General features: G+C 45.8%; 1 protein-coding gene across 3 annotated transcripts in view; it reads left to right on the top strand.

Annotated features, from left to right (window-relative positions):
• The window catches only part of AP3B1 (adaptor related protein complex 3 subunit beta 1), a 151,263-nt gene that overhangs the window by 46,004 nt on the left and 84,367 nt on the right, over positions 1–20,892 (top strand). For all 3 annotated transcript variants that reach the window (XM_040985954.1, XM_040985955.1, XM_040985956.1), the window contains 7 exons: positions 1,509–1,661; positions 3,911–4,008; positions 4,914–4,968; positions 5,054–5,125; positions 6,797–6,859; positions 9,339–9,471; positions 15,563–15,672. In XM_040985954.1, coding sequence (XP_040841888.1) covers positions 1,509–1,661; positions 3,911–4,008; positions 4,914–4,968; positions 5,054–5,125; positions 6,797–6,859; positions 9,339–9,471; positions 15,563–15,672 — 684 coding nt within the window. The remainder of the gene's footprint in view (positions 1–1,508; positions 1,662–3,910; positions 4,009–4,913; positions 4,969–5,053; positions 5,126–6,796; positions 6,860–9,338; positions 9,472–15,562; positions 15,673–20,892) is intronic.

The following is a 20,892-nucleotide window of genomic DNA, read 5'->3' as shown; positions in this document are numbered from 1 at the left end:
TTTGTGAGGCTTGCTTTTAAAACCCCTGTTTTGTTCCCCCACCATGCAGATGAGGTCTTCGCGTCTCTTGGAGCACCAAGTGGTTCCTTTTATGGACAGCTGTCCCGCCGTAATATTAGACGGATTGAAGTAGGCCTTTTGTGCTGACGGTGGTGCTTACCAGTGTTTCAGGGATCAGCAGCGGTCTTGTTGCATGTGGGTCCTAGCGGTCTTCCTCCTCAGAGTTCTCTGACTGGGAGGGCTAGAAGCCCTCATTGCTGTTCCATTCATGCCAGAGTGGGGTTGGCCTGCCGAGCAGACCCACGGTGCACAGTTGTGTACCCCCTAATTCCAGGAAGCACAGCTGGTTCTGAGGCCCGAGCAGGCTGTTGTCTCCTGCACATGTTCATACGCGTGCTAAGGTTGAATGTATGAATTAGGCACATGAGAAGATCAGCAGCCTGTCTGGATCTTGGCATCCTCGGCATGGACGTTTCTTTCTTACCCGGTGGAGGCCTGCCCTTCCCGTGAGGGAGCACTTCACAGCCTGTGTCTCACACATCCTGCTGTCAGTGTCACTTTTCCTCTTGCATCGTGGGACCGTTTCAAGTACGGTGAGAGCGGACACGGGCCTTGAGATACTTGCGTAGTCCCTCCAGTGACCAGATGACGCTCACGTGGCCAGCAGGCGTGTGTGCAGTGTGGGTTTGTCAGGTGGAACGGTTCTTGCCTGGGTGCCATGGGGGAGTGGCCTGAGGATTCATCACATGAGGGCATGCAGTTGAAAACTTACACATTCTTTTTTTTTAAAAACACATCCATTGTGGAATTTTAATGTTCTCTGACTGCAGTTGAATATGGATAACAGAAATTGGGAATAGTAAAACTCGAGATAAAATAAATCAAATGGATTTCAAGTATTTGCTAACAGAAATTGCCCCTGAGCCCTGGCTGATCGGATTGTTGCTTGTTTACTTGTGAGCACCAAAAGCGTTTTGGTGGAGGCAGTAACCGCCATGGATACTCATAACCCCTACACTCAGACTTTTCTTGACAATTCAGAGGCTTGCATAACTTCTACTTTTTGCCAGTCAAGGTTTTTATGATTTTTATGTCACTGTTCATGCAGTGCCCTCTTTCCCCCTGACCCTTTGGTCAAAATACAGAGTGTCTGACCAGTTTCTGATGGTGGATCTTGCTCAAGGCCCAGCTGTCATGGCCAGGTAGTCCCTTTGACTGTCTGTAAGTATGGCTAGAGATTTAGAGACTGACTGTAGTCTGCTTAGAAACCTTGGCCCCAGCCCTGAGTAGCAGTGACTTTGTTACAAAACAGGAGGAGAGCAAGGCCTTTGTCTTGTGGCTGTGTGATGCCTCCGGTTGTGGAGAAATGTTGCTCTGATAGGAAGGAGTCCCTCAAGTGCTCAGGGGGCTTCCGCTCTGCGTCTCCCGGACCTTGCTGGCATACCCAGGTGTAATGTTTGGTCTCTTCTGGGTCAGAACTGATGTCGGGCTTGGATTCTTTCTTCCAGGATGATGGTCCTGAAGACAGTGAGAAATTTTATGACTCTGATGATGAGCACAAAGAAGGGGCCGGGAAGGGGAAGAAAGCTTACGCCATGGATCCAGACCACAGGCTGCTGATTCGGAACACGAAGCCTTTGCTGCAGAGCAGAAACGCCGCGGTAGGTTCGCGCTGACGCTCAGGTGTTGGCCGCGACAGTAACCACAAGTGTGTCAACTCAGTAGCGGAGTGCTTGTTCAACACCAAGCATTTGTCAAGAATGACTGAAACCACAGTGTGGAATATAAGCTAAACATCAGAAGCCTGATTTTTGAGAACTGTTGCCTAAGTACGTTTCAGCTTTTGATTTAGAAATGTGCTTTTAAAATGTTTAATTGGCACTTGATAATTGTTCCTATTTGTCAGGTAGTGTTCTGTGAGCGAGAGCTGCGGGCCCCGGGGTCCCCTCCTCAGATGCCCACAGTGGAGCACAGTCTGCAGGCACTCAGCCAGCGGGCTGGACCGTGCGCCCTGGAGGGGCTTACGGGCGCAGCACATGCACGGAGGAGGGCTGCAGGAGTTCTGACTGACCCCTAACGCTGTCTGTCTCTGTGTGGCTCACGTTGTGAAGGTCCACGTTTGCAGGAATCGCCCACTAGCTTCTCAGGGTTGTTGTGCGATTGCTCCTCATGGTCTCTGATGATCCTTTATATCGAGGGGTGGCTCCTCATGGTCTGATGATCCTTTATATCGAGGGATTGCTCCTCATGGTCTCTGATGATCCTTTATATCAAGGGATTGCTCCTCATGGTCTCTGATGATCCTTTATATCGAGGGATCACTCCTCGTGGTCTCTGATGATCCTTTATATCGAGGGGTCACTCCTCGTGGTCTCTGATGATCCTTTATATCGAGGGGTCACTCCTCATGGTCTGATGATCCTTTATATCGAGGGGTCACTCCTCGTGGTCTCTGATGATCCTTTATATTGAGGGGGTTGCTCCTCTGTCTCCCTTTTCTTTTAGTCTAGCTAAGGGTTTGTTAGTTTTGTCTTTTCAAAGAACCAACTCTTCTTTTTACTGATGTTTTAAAATTTTTACTTAATTGAAAAGCAGAGAGAGGGAGGCAGCAGGGCTCCTGACAGTATATGCATTTCCCAGTGTCTGACGGAAAGGGCCAGCCAAAGCCCAGAGTCAGACGCCCAGTCCAGGCCTCCCTCCTGGAATGGCAGGGACCCATCCACTTGAGCCATCACTTGGGGCTGGCAGGTTGCACTTTTGCAGGAAGCTGGCCTGGGGAATGGACTCAGACCCAGCCATCTGCCTAGGGGACACCTGCCTCCTGATTGCTGCCTGAACCGCCAGCCCTCGTTCCTGCCTTTGCAATTGTCTTCCTAGTCCGTACTTGATTCATTGTCCATTCCAACTTCTGATATTTCTTTCTTTCTACTAATTTTGGATTTGTTTTCTTTTGTCTTCTATTGTTTTTTGTTTGTTTCAGTTCTTTTTGGTATGTGTTTGAACACTGTAAACTTCCCTCTGTAGAGCTGGCTGTATGACATTTCTATTTTCATTTATTTCAAGAAACTTAAATGTTTCTTGATTTGCTGTTTGATCTATTGGGGTTATTTTAGAGTAAACTATTCAATTTTCATGTGTTTGCATAGTTTCCAGAGTTTCTTGTTATTTATTTCAGTTCTGTTGCATTGTGGCGAGGAAGCTTTTTTAAATGGTGTCAGTTTTTGAGAATTTGTTGAGACCTGCTCTGTAACCTGCTGGGCTCGAGCTGGAGACGCTTTGTGCTGTCCCGGAGGCTGTGAAGGGCTGGTTTTTCTGTTTTCATGCACTTCCTGCTGCCCTCTGACATGTTCTTTATACAGTCAGGCTTACGGAGCAGCAGCACACTGCTGGGCCGCGCGTGGGATGCGTGGGGCTGAGCTCTGCCATGCTCCTGCCGTCACTCCGTGCCTTGTTTCCCAGCACGGCTGTGCACACTGCCCTAAGATGTAGGTATGAGCACGGCTGAAGTTTGTTCTCACCTGTGAAGAAGCTGGAAGTCTGAAGTTGAAGGGGGCTAGCGGAGAATCGGCCTCTGGTGGCCCTGGTGGCACTGGTGGCACTGGTGGCCCTTGCCGTGGCCAGCCTGTCAGGGCCTGTGTGAGCTCTGTCCTCATGGTCTTCCCTGTGCTTGTCCTTTTCTCTCTGTCGGGCACTGTCACTGCAGTTAGGGCCTGTTCTGTGACGGCATGGCTTTGTCTTGGTCTTAGAGAATCTGCAGAGACCCCAGCTCCAGTTGCATTCCAGATCGCAGTGTAAGACTCGACACAGATGTGGCACACTCACACTTCAACACTTGCTGGCGTCTGGAGGAAGTGCTGCGTGAGAGCAGCTGGTACTCACCGTTGCTCTTGCTTCCCGTGTGGTCCTGCAGGTGGTCATGGCCGTGGCTCAGCTGTATTGGCACATTTCGCCCAAAGCTGAGGCTGGTGTGATTTCTAAGTCTCTGGTGCGTTTACTTCGTAGCAATAGGTAGGTTGTAAATTCATATATATTTCTTCTTTATTCAGTGATGCATTTTGCTTTAAAAAAAAGTTTTTTTTTTTCATTTATGTGAAAAGAGAAATACAGTGAGAGAGACACAGATTGGAAGAATACCCTTCTATCCCACTGGCTCCTGCGCCCAGTGCTCGCACAGGCGGAGCTGAGCCAGGCCGAAGCCAGGAGACTGGAACTCCTTGTTGGGTTTCCGCAGGGAGGGCAGACCCCCAGTGCTTGGGTCATCATTGCTGTCTCCTAGGGTGGCATACCGTGGTGATATTTAAGCCCTTAACCCCTAAAAACACTTCCCTTGCATGTGTTCAGAGCAGCTACTGTATTGGCTCTCTGTGTTAGAAGTATCATTTTGTGGAGGCCTGACACGGTAGCCTAGTGGCTAAAGTCCTTGCCTTGCATATGCTGGGATCCCACATGGGCACCAGTTCTAGTCCCAGTGGCCCCGCTTCCCATCCAGCTCCCTGCTTGTGGTCTGAGAAAGCAGTCAAGCATGGATAAACCCTGGGACCCTGTACCTGTGTGGGAGACCTGGAAGAAGCTCCTGGCTTCACATGGGCTTAGCCCCAGCCACTGCAGCCACTTGGGGAGTGAATCATCAGACGGAAGATCTTCCTCTCTGTTTCTCCTCTCTGTATATCCGCCTTTCCAATAAAAAAATAATAAAAATAAATGTTTTAAAAAAAAAAACAAAGTATAGTTTTATAAACTTTGTTTGAACTTCGCCTTATATCACCATAGTTTATTAGGCCTTTATAGGAAAAATCCGTTGAAAGAAGGTATAAATGTGTAATATTTGCAAAAAGTTTTTCAATTTTACATTTTTTATTAAGAGATATTTTCTTTATAAGTGTTTCCATTGAAAATTGTCTTTTAATTTTCAGGGAGGTGCAATACATTGTCCTGCAAAATATAGCAACTATGTCAATTCAAAGAAAGGTATGTACGTTGTGAACATAGAATGTAAGAGTCAAGTGAATACTTTATCACAATAAATGCATTCATGCTTGTTTTTGAACTCTAGGGTATGTTTGAGCCGTATCTGAAGAGTTTCTACGTTAGATCCACGGACCCGACCATGATCAAAACCCTGAAGGTGCGTGAGCCCGCGCTGCGGTGTGCGTGTGCCCGCGCTGCGGTGTGCGTGTGCCCGCGCTGCGGTGTGCGTGTGCCCGCGCTGCGGTGTGCGTGTGCCCGCGCTGCGGTGTGCGTGTGCCCGCGCTGCGGTCTGCGTGTGCCCGCGCTGCGGTCTGCGTGAGCCCGCGCTGCGGTCTGCGTGTGCCCGCGCTGCGGTCTGCGTGTGCCCGCGCTGCGGTGTGCGTGTGCCCGCGCTGCGGTGTGCGTGTGCCCGCGCTGCGGTCTGTGTGTGCCCGCGCTGCGGTCTGCGTGAGCACGCTGGCGCAGGTGCACCTGCAGTGTTCTCATCCTCTGCATGCTGTGAGTGTGGAATAGAGACACACTTCACCAGCATAGCTCAACTGTGTGTCATGAACCGGAATGAGGAGTCAAGTAATCCTGGAGAGTTGAATCAATGGTGTCTACCCAGAATATATGGAGAACATCCCATGATCTGTTGCTTTTAACTAAAGTGTATATACCATTTACTTTTAATGCAGTTACTGATATTAAAATGCTTATGACTTGCTTCATTGATAGTCTGTTGCTTCTTAAAATCTTTTTTGTTTTCAACAGGTATTAGGATTAAGAGCAGATATTTTATTTCAGATTCCTTGGAGACCAACTGTTAATTTAGCTTTTTACTTGAAAGAGATGGCGAAACAGAGGAAGAATGGTCTTCCACTGCCCAGACGTCTGCAGCTAACAGAGCTGGGCCAGGGCCTTCAGCCATCCGCTGCCTTGCCAGGCCACAAGGCAGGGGCCAGATTTGAAATGGAGTGTCTGGTTCTAAAATTGGTGGCTGTGTGATACGCTACCCCACCTGCCCTGAAGGTGGATTTTTAAAATTGTGTATTTCTTACATTCAGGAGAGGAAATGAAAAGCATCACAAGTATTTTGATTAGTTGAATGTAGGGTGACTAATGGAGAGACTTAATTATGTGGAGCTTAGATTATTTTCTAATGTTCTTAATCGATACTAAAACTTAAACCACCTATATTTGCTAAGGTTCATTAAATGTAGGTTGTAAAATTGGTACAATTAGTGAAGATGTAGGGCCCTTTTCCTTATTTTTAAGAAATATGGGGCCCGGCGCGGTGGCGCAAGTGGTTAAAGGTCCTCGCCTTGCACGCCCGGGATCCCATATGGGCGCCGGTTCTAATCCCGGCAGCCCCGCTTCCCTTCCAGCTCCCTGCCTGTGGCCTGGGAAAGCAGCAGAGGACGGCCCAAAGCTTTGGGAACCTGCACCCGCGTGGGAGACCCGGAAGAGGCTCCTGGCTTCGGATCGGCATAGTATCGGCCCATTGCGCTCACTTGGAGAGTGAATCATCGGACGGAAGATCTTCCTCTCTGTCTCTCCTCTCTGTATATCCGCCTTTCCAATGAAAAAATAATAAAAATAAATATTTAAAAAAAAAAAGAAATATGTAATGAAAAAACAACAACAGAAGAACTATGTAATGACCTCGTCTGTGTTGCCATAAGAGCGTGAACTCAGTTCACCAGGATGTATACCTTACCGTATTTGCGAGAAAGTGATTTTTATATAAAAACAGAAATCAACCTCTAATTAATTATCTGGCCTCTATTAAATTCATAGTTTTATTTGTGTTTTAATGCTTTTTTTTTTTTTTTTTTTTTTGCTGTAGCTGGAAATTTTAACGAACTTGGCAAATGAAGCCAACATATCAACTCTGCTTCGAGAATTCCAGGTTGGTGTTTTTGTGCTACTTATAACATCACTCCTAAGGTGTGTGTCTGTCTCGCTCAGTCTGGAAATCATTAATGTATACATTTTCAAAAATGAAAATACAAGCCTATAATTCCATGTTTTCCTAGCGGTTTGTGACTCTGCTGTGGCTTCTGTCTCTTTGTGCTGTTGTCATCCGTCGTCAGCTCTCCTGAGAACGTCTTCATTCGTTACCTGGTTGACACTGGTTGATTGGCCCATCACTGTCTTAGAATTGTTCCCTTGGTCTCACGTACAGCTTTAAGCAAAGAGTTTACACCCGGCCACCTGTGCGCCTGTGGTTTGTTTTTCAACTATTGTGTCTGTTTTGTTTTATTATACTATGTCACATATCCTGACGGATGAAATGTTTTCTACTTGCATTTCCTATAAAAATATTATTCCAAAATTATTGTCATGGACGCTGTGAGCTTTGTGATGGAGGAAGAGTCTGCAGCTCTGCCTGCAGCTCAGCAGTGGATGGCGCATCAGTATTGCAGGTTTTCCTCTTGTCTGGGTCATCTCCTGGAGCGCCTTTCCGCTGTCCCTGCACGTAAGGAGTGGGTCAGGCTTGCAGAAGATGCGTACCGAGCCGGCAGAGAATAGTGCTGGGCCACTCAGGGAAGGTCGGGATGGTTCAGAAGGCTTGCTTTTTCAAGTCTCTGAAATGTTTTTCCTTTACACATGTTAATTTTCATCACTGTCAAATATGTGATTGACTTTGTCTTTAAGTTGTATAGATATTTTTAGTAGCTGTGAGGAGAGCAGGGAATTTCTTTTCATCATTCAAGTATGATTTTAATTGCGGAAGTTAAACTTTGGAATGGTTTTACGTGTGATTGGATTTGCCTTTGTGGAGCTGAGGGCAGTGTGTTTCTTCAACATTTAATCATCTGGATGTCATTGTCACTAAATTTGTGTGTTTTTTTTTTTTAAAGATTTATTTGTTTTTATTGGAGAGGCAGATGTACAGAGAGAAGGAGAGACAGAAAGATTTTTCATCCGCTGGTTCACTCCCCAAGTGACTGCTACGACCAGAGTTGAGCTGATCTGAAGCCAGGAGCCAGGAGCCTCTACTGGGTCTCCCATGTGGGTGCAGGGTGCCAAGACTTTGTGGTATCTCAACTGCTTTCCCAGGCCACAAGCAGGGAGCTGGATGGGAAGTGGAGCAGCTGGGACTAGAACCAGTGCCCATGTGGGTTGCTAACACATGCGAAGCAAGGATGTAGCCACTAATTAGGACCCAGTGCATGGCTCGGTGGCTGAATTCTTACCTGTCATGCACCGGGATCCCATGTCCTTCTCTCTGTACATATGCCTTTCCAATAAAAATAAATACGTCTTTAAAAATTTTATTTTTCCATTTTCATTTCCTTAGAAACCACTTTCATTTTAGATAATCACTTTGTTCACTTTATATTGGAGACTTCTATTTGATGTTGGAAAGTTTTTTTAAAAAAAATTCCAGTGAGGGACTGGTGTTGTGGCCTTGTGGATAAAGTCACTACTGTCAGTGCTGGTCTGCTTCCGGTCCAGCTCCCTGCTGCTGCCTGGGAAAAGCAGCAGCTGGCCCAAGTGCCCAGGCCGATGCCGTCCACGTGCGAGACCCAGACCAAACTCCCGGCTTTAATCCGACCCCGTGATGTCCTTTGTAGCCATTTGCAGATAGAACCAGAAAGAAGATTGCTTCTGACCTTTGAAATAAATAAATGTATCTCTAAAAAAGAATCTCAGTTGAGAATGGCACCTTAAATCCCTTTTATGTATAATTTGACACATGATGTTTAGATACATGTAAGTATGTTCCCTTCTCTAAGCAGTGAAAGCTTAGTTTCTTAAATTAGGAAAGGGTTAATCAAAATGAAGTTCTTTAGTAAAGGGTGTTGAAAGTTTTGTGACCGTCTTTTATGTTTCCCATGTTACACTCTGTGATTAGTTTATTTTTGTTTGAATGTGCTATTTCAGTGTATTTTAAAAAAATACTTTCATAGAAAATGTATTTAAATGTATGGTATTTGTTTAGTCTTTATTGAAATGCAGCTCGTTGTAGCTTTGCACCTATTCTGATCCTGTTTGAAAGTGAAGTGACCTCCAGCAGCCTGTTGGCCCCTGCCTTCCTTGGCCCAGCTGTGGTGTCCTTGGTCCAGCTGTGGTGTCTCTGCAGAAGTGGCCCTTTCTGCCTCACAGCCACAGATGCCTGTGGTTAAATGAACTGAAACCTCCAGAGAGAGTTCTCGTCATCTCTCAGGCTTTTGCTTGAACTAATGGCTGTCCTTGCATGGCTGCTCTGTGGCCACAGGTGAATGAGCCTGGCTTGTAGGTGTGCACTTTCGTGAGGTTCAAAAACAGACTAAGTAAAACAGCAGGCCTTCTACCGTGCTTGTGTGAAGCCTGTGTGCTCTGCACTTCCTGGCACGTCTTTAATGCAGCGTGTTTTCTTGGTTCGCTGAAATGTTTCGTAGACCTACGTCAAAAGCCAGGACAAGCAGTTTGCTGCAGCCACCATCCAGACTGTGGGCAGATGCGCCACCAGCATCTCCGAGGTCGCCGACTCCTGCCTCAATGGCCTGGTCTGTCTCCTCTCCAGCAGGGACGGTAAGTGCAGGTGCATTATAACTGGGACTTTCTCAGGATGAGTGAAAGCTGTAACCTTCATAAACTTTGAACTGTACTTTCCTGTTGGTGAATAGCCCTGAATCCTTGCAACACACAGACGTGCGCACATCCTGCGAGTTTTCTAAGATTATTATTAAAATGTATGATGTGCCCTACATTTGGGACCTGGGGAGGGTGGGAAATCGGGTGGGCCTTCTCCCTTAATACCCCCCTTTGAACATGAAGGAAACAATACGGAAAAACATACTAGTCTTATCCACACACACACACACAAATGTATGATGAAGCAACAGTAATTGTCTTGCCCCAGTGAGACTTAAGCAAGTTTTGTTTCACTTCAAATCTTAGAGTTTACCATTTTCACCAAGGTCTGTTTTTTAGTGCCATGTAAAATGTGCATAATATTGATTCACCAGCAGAGGGTGCTAAAAGCAGGCAAATGTTCCAACAATGAGCGAGGCTAGTCGGAGACTGCATTGACCATTCTGCAGCTCTTCAACAGTTTTTTCCCTCCAGAAATTTACCTGTCATGTTTATGATCAGCATTAACTACACTTAAAAACCATCCATTTGGAACAGCTTCAGCCTTTCAATACGGACCATATCTGTGCATTCTGCAAAATCATATTATCATAGGAGATATGTACTCTAGAGTTCATGTAATTTTAATTTTTTAAAGATTTTTATTTATTTTTATTGGAAAGTCAGATATATAGAGAGAGGGAGAGGTAGAGAGGATTATCTTTCATCTGTTGATTCACTCCCCAAGTGCCCCAATGGCCAGAGCTACGTCAATCAGAAGCGAGGAGCCAGGAGCCTCTTCCAGGTCTCCCACACAGGTGCAGGGACCCAAAGCTGTGGGCCGTCCTCGACTGCTTTCCCAGGCCACAAGGTAGGAGCTGGATGGGAAAAGGCTTGCTGGGGTTAGAACTGCCGCCCATATGGGATCCCAGCATGTACAACACAAGGACTTTGGCTGCTAGGCTACTGTGCTGGGCCCTCATGTAATGTTTTGTGGTAAAAAGTTATTCTTTGAGTTGCTTCAGAGTAGATGGGACAGTTTAAAGAAAACAAAAGAGTAATGAGTAAGGATTAGAATGAGATTCTTCTAAAGAAAAGCTTAATTTTCTACATAAAATTCCTAAAATTTTCAGAATTATAGATTTATGCTGTGTTTAAATAAAGACAAAATGATATAGCAGCCATGATGTGAAATATAAAATTGGTTATTGCGCCTTGTTTGAGAAATACCTCTTTACTGCAGTAATTCTGTCACTTTGGATCACCTTTCCCCATGTTTGTTGTCTTCAGAAGAGTGTAATGTTGTAAGTACTTCTGATATGAACAACAAAGTCAGGCAGAGCTGGCGGATGGCGCTGCAGGCCGCACGCCTGGCCGCCCAGCGCCTGGTGCTGGCTGCCAAGGTCACTGTGTCTGGCCAGCTTCCCGCTAACGTGCCGGAAGCAGGGAGGCCAGGACAGAACTCCGAGCGCCTCCACTCGGCCTGTGCCAGCGCTGCTGGTTGTGGCCGGTCGAGGGGTTCACGCCATCTCCTCTCACTCATTGTTCTTTTCCGATTTAGACAGCTAAGTATTTTTTCAGAACATATAATTCCAAGTAATACTGGGTTTTCTTATAAAAGTGGTCACCCACTGTATCTGGAAACTCAAGGTATTGTCATAGGTGTTTTCTGCAGATTGTGTTAAAACTCCAGATCAGTGCCGGCACAAGGATCAGACACTGAACTGAGAGGTAACGCCGGCGGTGTTGTCTGTGTGTGGTTTGGGCTTTTGGTTTTGCTTTTTTAAATAACTGTCTTTTTTTTTGTCTCTGGCTCTTTATCACACTTTTTGAAATGTGACTTTAGAACTTATATCTTTATTTTCCTGTATCTTTAAAAATGACTTTTTTAAAAACTAAGATGCATTTCTGGAGAATATAATTCTAGACCTTTGACAAGTATGAAAATAGTTTCAAAGCATTCAGCAGTAAGGATTCAAGCTATGTTGGAGTTTTATTGTTTAAAAAGTAGTTATATAAAATATAAAAAAATGACCCGAAGTTGGTTAGATACAGTACTGATTTTTAGTGCAGTATGTATTCAGATGTTTTCAGTATTATTTTTCACATTCTTTTTCTCTCATCAAATATTCAGAATATGGATTTTAAAGAGGTTATTGCTGTTTCAGCTGTGTTATGGTACTTTAATTTCTCAAAAAATATTTTTATTGGCTTTGATTTTAAAAATATGCATTCTCTACAGCACTTTTACATGAAAAGTAGATTAAAATTACATATAATTTATAAATCATCCTTAAAAAGTAAGAGAGTTTACTTGTCTGAACTCTGATATTTTCACCTTGATGGTAGAACAGCCCCCTTGTAACCCGTGGTTTCCCACTTGAGGTCAGTTGCCTTGTCCAGTTTCTACTTACGAAGTATCATCAGCATCATCAGCCAGGAATACCTCATCAACCATCGTTTCATTATTCTCCTTTAGTAAGTTAGAAATCCTGCTGAGCACAGTGAGTGGGAGAGGACACAAGGAAATGTACCAAAGTGAACTTTTTATTATTAGTTGAGTTCACTATTGTGAAACAGTCAATTAAAAAGTTTTTAGTTTTAATCACTTACTCTATATTTTATTGATATGAAATATTATATACACATGTATACATACTATCTTTCTTGAATGTGAGGGAATTATTATTAAAGAAGCGGTAGTTTTAATTTTAAAATGGTCACTAATGGCAGACTCACTTTTCTCCTTCCTGTTGAAGGATCTACATTTAAGAGTGAGTATTATGTTTATTTAAAATCCGTAAAGTCTTTGGGGCCTGTAGGATGCTTTGGTTCTGTGGTCAGTTGAATAGCTGTACCTCTCGCCGCAGCCCAGCGTTTGGGTGCTGTTGGGGCTGTGGTTTATCTCAGTGCTGTAGACTTCTCTTTGGGGTAGACAGATGCTTGCTAAGAAGGCCCATGACCATAAAAGTAGTCCATTATCATTCTCAAAGTTCTAAAAGTTCTCAAGGACCAGTTTGGGATAATTTAATTGCTTAAGATGAATTATTTTAGAAAATGTTAATAAAATTCATCTGAGTAACTGTTGCCATCTACTATAAACTAAAAGGATTTAGGTGGAAGACTTTTTTGTTTTTGAAAATTCAGTAGGCATTTTCTGATGAATTAGTTCAGATATTTAATAAATATCACAGAGCACGTGGTCTAGAGGAGGGAGACCATGACAGAGCACAGTGGCCACGTCCGGGTGGAGCCAGATGACCTGGCTGGGAGTGTTGATGCTGGCTTGAGGGAGTGGCCAGGCTGGCTGGGGGGTTGTTTTCTGCTCTGTGAAGTGGGAATAGTAGTGGTGTTCTTGTTACAAGAAGGACTGTTGGTTTTTTTTGAGGACAAGGTGGGAATGAAGAAAGGGGTCGAACACAGGGTCGTTTTGAACTTTTGGGAGTGCAGTGCCGTAGAGCTGAGAGCCTTGCAAAGCAGGAGGCAGCTCAGAGGGCAAGCAGAACAGAGTGCCTGCAGAGAATGAGAAAACACGTGCTCATGGGGCAGAAAGGTGAGGCAGGTGCCCTGAGAAGCCCTGGCTGTGCTACATGGTTTGGTAAAGCATACTTTGTGGACAGGGTTGAACTGGGGTCGGGAGATGGGGAGTTTGTTTGGCCCGTTGTGATCTAGAGTCCCTACGGGGCGAGGAAGGTAGGAAAGCTGGGAGACCAGGGAAGTGGAGGGAGGGGGCAGGAAAGATTCCAGGAGCCGTAGACCGAAAGAGTGTGTGCAGAGACCAAAGAACAGGGTTTCCCCTAAAAGTCCCCGAGAATGCTGCCCTAGTAGCAAGGATTTCATCTCATAAGAGCTGTTAAAGTTCCTGCTGCACACTGTAAGATGATAATTTGTATTGTTTAAGCAGCTGAGTCCGTGGCAATCTGGCAATAGTAGGAAACTGACAGACAAAAGCATAAATAATGCCACATACATATTTCACCTATTACTAATTCTGTCTGTGCACGTAGGTAATTAAAATGATGTACGTTTTCTTCTTAGGTGAGTTTTCCCCACAGTGTACATGAAAGGAGGCTTTTGTGATATGAACTCGTTAGCTCCACCCGTAGGCGTAAATGCCCAGCTGCCTTAGTTCAGCCTGGTGAGGACGGATCTCGTTCCGGCCCCCCATCGTCTTCTTTGCCATGCCCGGTGGTTCTCGTGGTAAAAGCAGTGCTTGCTCACAGTGGCAATGGGAGGCAGAGCTGTAAGCTGGGTCTGAGTTCAGTTGTGGACAGTCATTTAATTCTAATTTGTTTTTCTTTCGTTAAACTGTGAGTAGCACGATACCTAGCTGTCAATTGAAGCGTAAGTTTTAGTAGCCTGTTGTTTATTTACATTTAGCTAACCTACCATTTCTGTGAAGAAAGAGTAAACTGGGGCCAGCATTGACACTGGCGAAACAACCTTCTGTGGCACTGGCACCACAGGTGGGTGTTGGTTCAAGTCCCAGCTGCTCCGCTGCACATCCAGCTATGTGCTTAATGGCCTGAGAAGAGCAGTGAAAGATGACCCTGGAAGGTGGACCCTGCAGTCCTTGTGGGAGACCCGGATGAAGCTCCTCACACTTGGCTTTGGCCAGGCCCAGCCCTGGCACTGGCCAAGAGACGGGAGACAGAGTCTGTGTGTGGGTGAGAGAGAGAGAGAGAGGGAGGGAGAGAGAGGGAGAGAGAGGGAGAGAGAGAAAGAGAGAGCTCTGTGTGTGTGTGTGAGAGAGAGAGAGAGAGAGGGAGAGGGAGGGAGAAAGAGCTGTGTGTGTGAGAGAGAGAGAGAGAGGGAGAGAGAGGGAGAGAGAAAGAGAGAGCTCTGTGTGTGTGTGTGTGTGTGTGTGTGAGAGAGAGAGAGAGAGAGAGAGAGACTCCCTGTTTCCCTGTAACTTTGATTCTCAAATAAATAATCTTTAAAAAAGATTGAAGTATCTGAAATTTTTGTGTTTAATAATGATTATAATGGTGACAGATTTTTGTATTTTTAAAGGGATAAGAAAACATGAGGCTACTTCAAAGTGTTCATGGAAACTTGGATTAAAAGATTAAGTTAATGGAAAAAATTTGTGATCATATTTCATGGATGGGCTTTAATGTAAATCTTTCAAAAAAAGAAAAAAGAGAAGTAGCTACAGAGTAGCAGTTGGCTGCTTCAGTGTGTAACTCAGTCCCCCGTCCCAGTGGGGGAAGGTGCTTAGTCCCTTCTCATAGGGCTGTGTAAGCTAACTATGTTAGGGATGCTTCTCTGTGCAGCAAACAGATGGCGCACCTGGCAGGGGTGCTTAGAGAGAATTTAAGGAGGGTTTTGTTTGTAAGGTATACGCTGTACTAAGGAAAACCAAGAAACCATAAAGTAGCTAACAGGCTAATAATAGGCAGCCTTTGCCCTAAGTCCCTGGAGGCACAGGAAGGGGTGCGAAGAGCGGGAGGTGCCTGGAGCCTGTAGGAGAGAGCCTCTCCCAGGACAGGCCCAGCAGAGGGGTGTGCACGCCACCAGCAGGCTCCAGGATGATGTGTGCACCCTGGCTCCTGGTCTCCTGCTACAGTAAGAGGTCAGCCCTGAGCGAGCACAGGCTGGGTCAAGGCAGGCAGCGTGAAGTCGGGAAAGCAGGGAGGTGCTCTCCTGGCTCGTCTTGGGTCTCTGCTGTGCCAACAGCTTTCTGCCTGAGTGTGCCATGGAATGAGAACTTGTTTTGAACTTGCTGCTTCCTGTGGATTAAAGAAAATGTTTAGGTTTTGGATGTTTGAAAACCTCTACATAATTGGCCCACAGAAACAGAGATTTCAAACGGGTGATAGAGGCCAGGAGACAGCAACACAAGCTAAAGTTTAAAATGAACGTTTCTAACTAAGGTAGATTTCTCACCCTAAGATTTTATAACGTAGTAGTTATTTTTTTTAACCTCATCTTTTAAGGCATGGGGAATGTGTTTTGCTAACAGTATATGCTTTATCTGTTTGATCAAGTATATTGCATTTTAATTGGATTGTGCATGTTTAATATAAATGTTCTTGGTCTATTTCAGAAATCGTTGTTGCTGAAAGTGTGGTTGTTATAAAGAAATTATTGCAAATGCAGCCTGCACAACATGGCGGGATCGTTCAGCACATGGCCAAGCTGTTGGACAGCATCACTGTGAGTATCTAGGCGCTGTTGGAACGTCACTCCGGAGTCATCCCCAGTTGAATGGTCATCAGGAGCAGCTTTGCATCAGGGACTTGAACTGACCTGGTTCAAGATCTGGTGCTAAGACTTCCTACACATCTCAGAGGGAGGACAGAAGACGGAGCCCTGCGCGGTCTGGCGAGTCGGAGGTGGCAGTCGGCTTCAATGTTCTTATGTATGTGTGCTGTGTCTAAACACATTTGTACGTCAAATGTGGTTTGTAACTGAATGCACATTCTTCTGAGAGTGCTTAGAAATCATAGTTCTGAATGTCAAACCCTTGTGCCCATAGCTGGTTCTCTTATTTCAAGGTACAATTTCATACTGTAAAACTTACTCTTGAAATACGCAGCTCTGTGATTTTGGTAGACTCATAAGATTGTGTAGTTGTCACCACTAAGTATTTCAGAACATTTTCATCCCCTGAAAAGTCCAGGAAACTCCTCAGTTCTTTCATCTTGGCCATCAGTGTTCTACTCTGTGTCCGGATTTCCTGTTCCCCACATTGCGTGAAGATGAAGCCTTAGAGGCTGTGGCCTCTTGTGTCCGCTTGCTTTCGTGCGTGTTGTGAAGCATAGTACTTTGTTCCTTTTTATGCCAGGTCTTGATTTATCCCATTCACTGCTTGAGACTCTGGAGACGTGGTTGTTTTAGCAGTAGAGTGAAGAGAGAACAAGATGAACTTGCAGCGTTTTGTTGAGCCAACACAGAAGCGGGAGTGGAGCTCAGAGGGTGGTGGGGATGTGTTGGAAGGACCCGGGAGCTGGCCTGGAGCGGCCGCCGTGTCAGAACAACACGGCACGTTCTGTCCCAAGCAGCCGAGTCGGGTGAGAATCTTCTTTTGAACTGGGATGGGTGCGTAGATAGAGGAAAAGAGGTTGACCCTCTTCCTTACAGTTAGAAATAAATAATAAATGTGGAAGGAATTATTGAATTAGAATATTACCATTTATCAGCCATCACAGCGACAATTGATTCAGCAACAACTTCTAACATTTAAAAATTTATGGGTGAACATTTGGAGAGTAATAGTGACTCGCAGAGTATCAGAATATCTCCTCGTAAAGGTACAAGATGAGCGTGCTGACCGACAGTGGGGAGACCCAGCAGGACTTCCTCAGGTACAAGATGAGCGAGTGACGACAGTGGGGAGACCCAGCAGGACTTCCTCAGGTACAAGATGAGCGAGTGACGACAGTGGGGAGACCCAGCAGGACTTCCTCAGGTACAAGATGAGCGCAGTGACCACAGTGGGGAGACCCAGCAGGACTTCCTCAGTGTACTCGTCAGTGGGGTTACAGCCCCCCAAAACAAGGAGCTTGAACCTGAGTGTCAGGAAACAGAATACACACCCATCTCGAGGGAGTCTACAGAATAACTCATCTATACTCTGGAGCAACACGCTATATTATGCACAGAAATGAGACTCAGACACTTTATCAAATTATAGGAGACTAAAAAGAACTTGGAAGTGCCATGCAACATGTAGTTCTAGATTTTTTTTTTTTGCTATGAAGTGTACTACAAGGAACAGTTGATAACATTCTGTAGATAGAAAGTAGTATTAGGGGGTCTGTGTTGTGGCATCGTGTGTTAAGCCCCCTCTACCTGTAACATCATCTCATATTAGCTCCAGTTTAGGTCCCACCTGTTCCACTTTGAGTTCAGGTCCCGACAACCTGGTAATTCCATCATGAGGGTTGAGTGACTCTGTGTGTGAGAGGCCCCAGCAATGCCCCATGTCAACAAAGTTGTGGTTAATGGTTTTAAAGACCCATTTTATGATATAATTAAATTTTGTAAATTTCAGGTAGCTCTAATATATTATTTCTTTAGCATGTCTCTGTAGTATAGATTGTTGTTACCAAGCACTATTCTAAATATTTTTAAAATGTAAAACATTAATTTTCTTCATAAGCTTGTGAATTTGATTTTTATTACTGTTTCGATCTTACACTTGAGAAAGCAGCCACCGTCTTACGTGTTTATTTGAAGGTGTGTGAGAGCTCACTCTTTCCTCCCTTGACTGGCTTCCCAAATGCCTCAGCACCCAAGGCTGGGCCAGGCTGCAGCCAGAACCCCGGGAGGCCCTTCGAGTCCCCCACCGGGGCCTTGGCCGCCAGGCAGGCTCTGACGGCCCCTGTTGCTGTCACAGACGCAGGGCAGAGGAGTGTGCAGCAGCACTGGGTGCCAGGAGCTGCTGTGGCACGTAGGAGCAGGGCGTACTGTAACGCAGGCTCCCTGTTTGGAGAGGCGTTTGAGTTGGCGGTAAGAACGGGTTTGTGGGACCATCTGTTTCCTTCCTGTGTTCATTTCCCATTCTTCCTTATTGAGCTGCTCAGGATTGTATCGTGCGTATTGCTTCCTCGAGAATCACTAGCAAATTGGGGAATAAATCAGCCCAATCCCTTTTTCCCCCAAACAGACCAAGTCAGAAACACAGTAAATGAAACATCTAGTTTTAATAGTGTCTTTAGACACACAACCTCCCACCTGTGTTCAGCTGTGTTCTGCAGGGGTGGCAAGCTCCTGGAGAGAATCTGTTCTCCAACCAGCAACTACCCAGTGAACGCTTAGAATAGAGAGATATAAACATATGCTGTAATGGCGACAAAATGCCAAATAAGAACTCCTGAAAAATATGGGGCATCTTAATCATCTAGAACTGAAACTGCTGAGTACTAAGCGTTAAGAATACTCCTGGGTGGGATCAGGTGGAGGTGGTGCCCGAGCGATGGCTCAACTGGCTGATCATCTACCTTGCCATGCCAGCATCCCACATGGGTTCCAGTTCTGGTCCTAGCTGTTTTACTTCCAAATCAGCTCCCTGACAGCGGCCTGGGAAAGCCTTGGGACCCCGTGCCTGCGTGGGATGTCAGAAGAAGCCTCCTGGCTCTCAATTAGTTGTGTTTTAAAAAACAAAAATTTTAGTAAGATGGAAATAGTTTAGGAAATGTGGCCTCTGTCTTCCTGACTCTCCTGTTCATCCTGAATTCCCCAGGGAGGGGTGCGAAGCCACTGGAACCCAGTGAAAGGACCAGAGCCCCCCTGGCAGAGGCACGAAGTAAAGAGATAGGCCCCCTGTACCCAGCCATGAAACCGCAGCACCCATTGTCAGTGCTCCAGGCTGCAGGAGTATAAACAGGCTCTCGGGGAAATGGCAGGAGGTGGAAAGGCGCTGTTGCACAGGGCAGCTCAGGACAGGGGGTGATTAGTAAGGCGCGAGGCCCGTCACGGTGAAGCTTGGTTGCCTCCGTCATGTCTGGTACCAGTTGTGGCTTGCTGGCTGCCGTTCCTCGTTTCCCACACTCAGGTTCTCTGCCCTCTGGACTGGCATGAATTGTGCCTGCAGTTTTCACCGTTTTGGCTCTGGATTCACCCCTGACCTGCCATGAGATGTGTGCAGATTCCTTAACCCCTTTGTTAACCGTTTCCTCATATTCGGGTGGGGATAGTGGTAGGGTCTCCCTAGGTTGTCCTTGATGATGACAGAGTCTGTATAGTTCTCAGAATCAGAGGCTAGCATATGCTGGAGGTTTCCTAGATGAGCGTTAAAGGTTTTGGACACAGGAAAACTAAAATATTTGACTTTTTCATTTCCTCAAATAGAATAGATTCCACCTCTAGTACAGTTCCTTACATGTTCTGGTTGTGAATATTTTATCCTTTGCAAGGGCCTTCCTTTGTAACAGATACTGTTTTCTGCTGTAGAGCAACTCTAGAATAAAGTGCGTACAGCCTGCATGTTGCTTCGTCAGGATATCACATACTGCTGTGGGCAGGTGGGGATTTTGTATGTTGGGAGAAGTTGAAAGGTGCGATTCTGCAAGGGCGATCCAGGAATACAGCAGGAGTGTGCAGTGTACTCTTTGCCCAGAGGCCTCGCTGGGCACCTGCTTTCACACAGCACCCGGCTTTGCCCTGACGTCAGCACGTGGTTCACCGTGATGGAAGTTTTAATGCATATTCAGTCCAGACAGAGAATATTCGATGTGATGAGCTGTTGGTATGCCATCTGTTTACATGTCCACTGATTTTGCCTTTGACAAACTCAAATAAATAAAATTGATGTTTTTGCAGGATTTACTCTGCAGTGGGCTAGTGTTGAAGCATAATGGCTTGTAAATTGAATTGCTTGCAGAGGGATCTGTAAAACCCTCTCTCCATGTCTTTGTATAGCTCGGGGGGGGGGGGCGGCTAGGAATCATTATTTGTTTTTGCAGGCAGGTTAATGGGTTAAAATGGCAGTGGGAAACTGCCTTCTAGTAAAAAGGTTTGAAAAGTGCACTTAACCACTTGCTCACGGCATTTAGAATAAAGCGCTGGGCGAAGTCATTTACAATCCAGTTTGTCTTTGAGAATATTGAAAAGAAGAGGTTCCTAATGAAAGTATTATATCATGTGTGTGATTGTGATGTGTGCACCTGGGCGCGTGCACTGTTGGTGTGGGTTTGGGTCTGTGTTCCTGTTCATTTTGTGAGTGAAAAGACCGTGGGGCACAAAAAGTGGCTAATTCTATTACTCCCAGCTTTTTAAACTTGCTTTAAATCTTTTAAAGCAGCTGTCTATGGGTTCCACTGTCAGGGTGTGCAAATAAAAGTCATTTTAACACAACTAAGGGAGGAAGAAAGGGATGCAGAGAATTTAAAAAAACAAAACAACACTGCTTCTGATTGCCGCCCAAAAATTTGTCCATTTCCTGCACTTTTAGATGAAATGACATGCACAAAAGTGTGATGCGTTTGTACTGATACGATTTCTTGTGGAGAAGTTCTCTGTGTTTTAGGTGTTTGCCTGGGTGTGTATCGGGGAACGGTTGAAGACAAGTGTTGGCACAGTGGGTACCATGCTGCCTGTGATGCCAGCATCCCCCGCTGGCACGCCTGGTTTCCTGGCTCAGCTGCTATCCCAGCTTTCTCTTTGTAGAAATCCTGGAGAGCCGGGGTCGCGGTTCCAGGGCTGGGGTCCATGCCACCCCGTGTAGTGTGCGTCCTGGGAAGCCGGGGTTGCGGTTCCAGGGCTGAGGTCCGCGCCGCCCTGTGTAGTGTGCGTCCTGGGAAGCTGGGGTCGCGGTTCCAGGGCTGGGGTCCATGTACCCCATCTTAGTGTACATTCTGGGGAGCTGGGATGGCAGTTCTGGTACTTGCCACCCCATGGGAGACCCGGATGGTGTTGTGAACTGCAGGCTTC

Source organism: Ochotona curzoniae, unplaced genomic scaffold (genome assembly GCF_017591425.1).
Source record: "Ochotona curzoniae isolate NIBS_2020 unplaced genomic scaffold, NIBS_Ocur_1.0 contig_4501, whole genome shotgun sequence".
NCBI classification, from domain to species: domain Eukaryota; kingdom Metazoa; phylum Chordata; class Mammalia; order Lagomorpha; family Ochotonidae; genus Ochotona; species Ochotona curzoniae.
The sequence above is the reverse complement of the archived record's forward strand: the minus strand, read 5'-3'. Positions and strand labels throughout refer to the sequence as shown.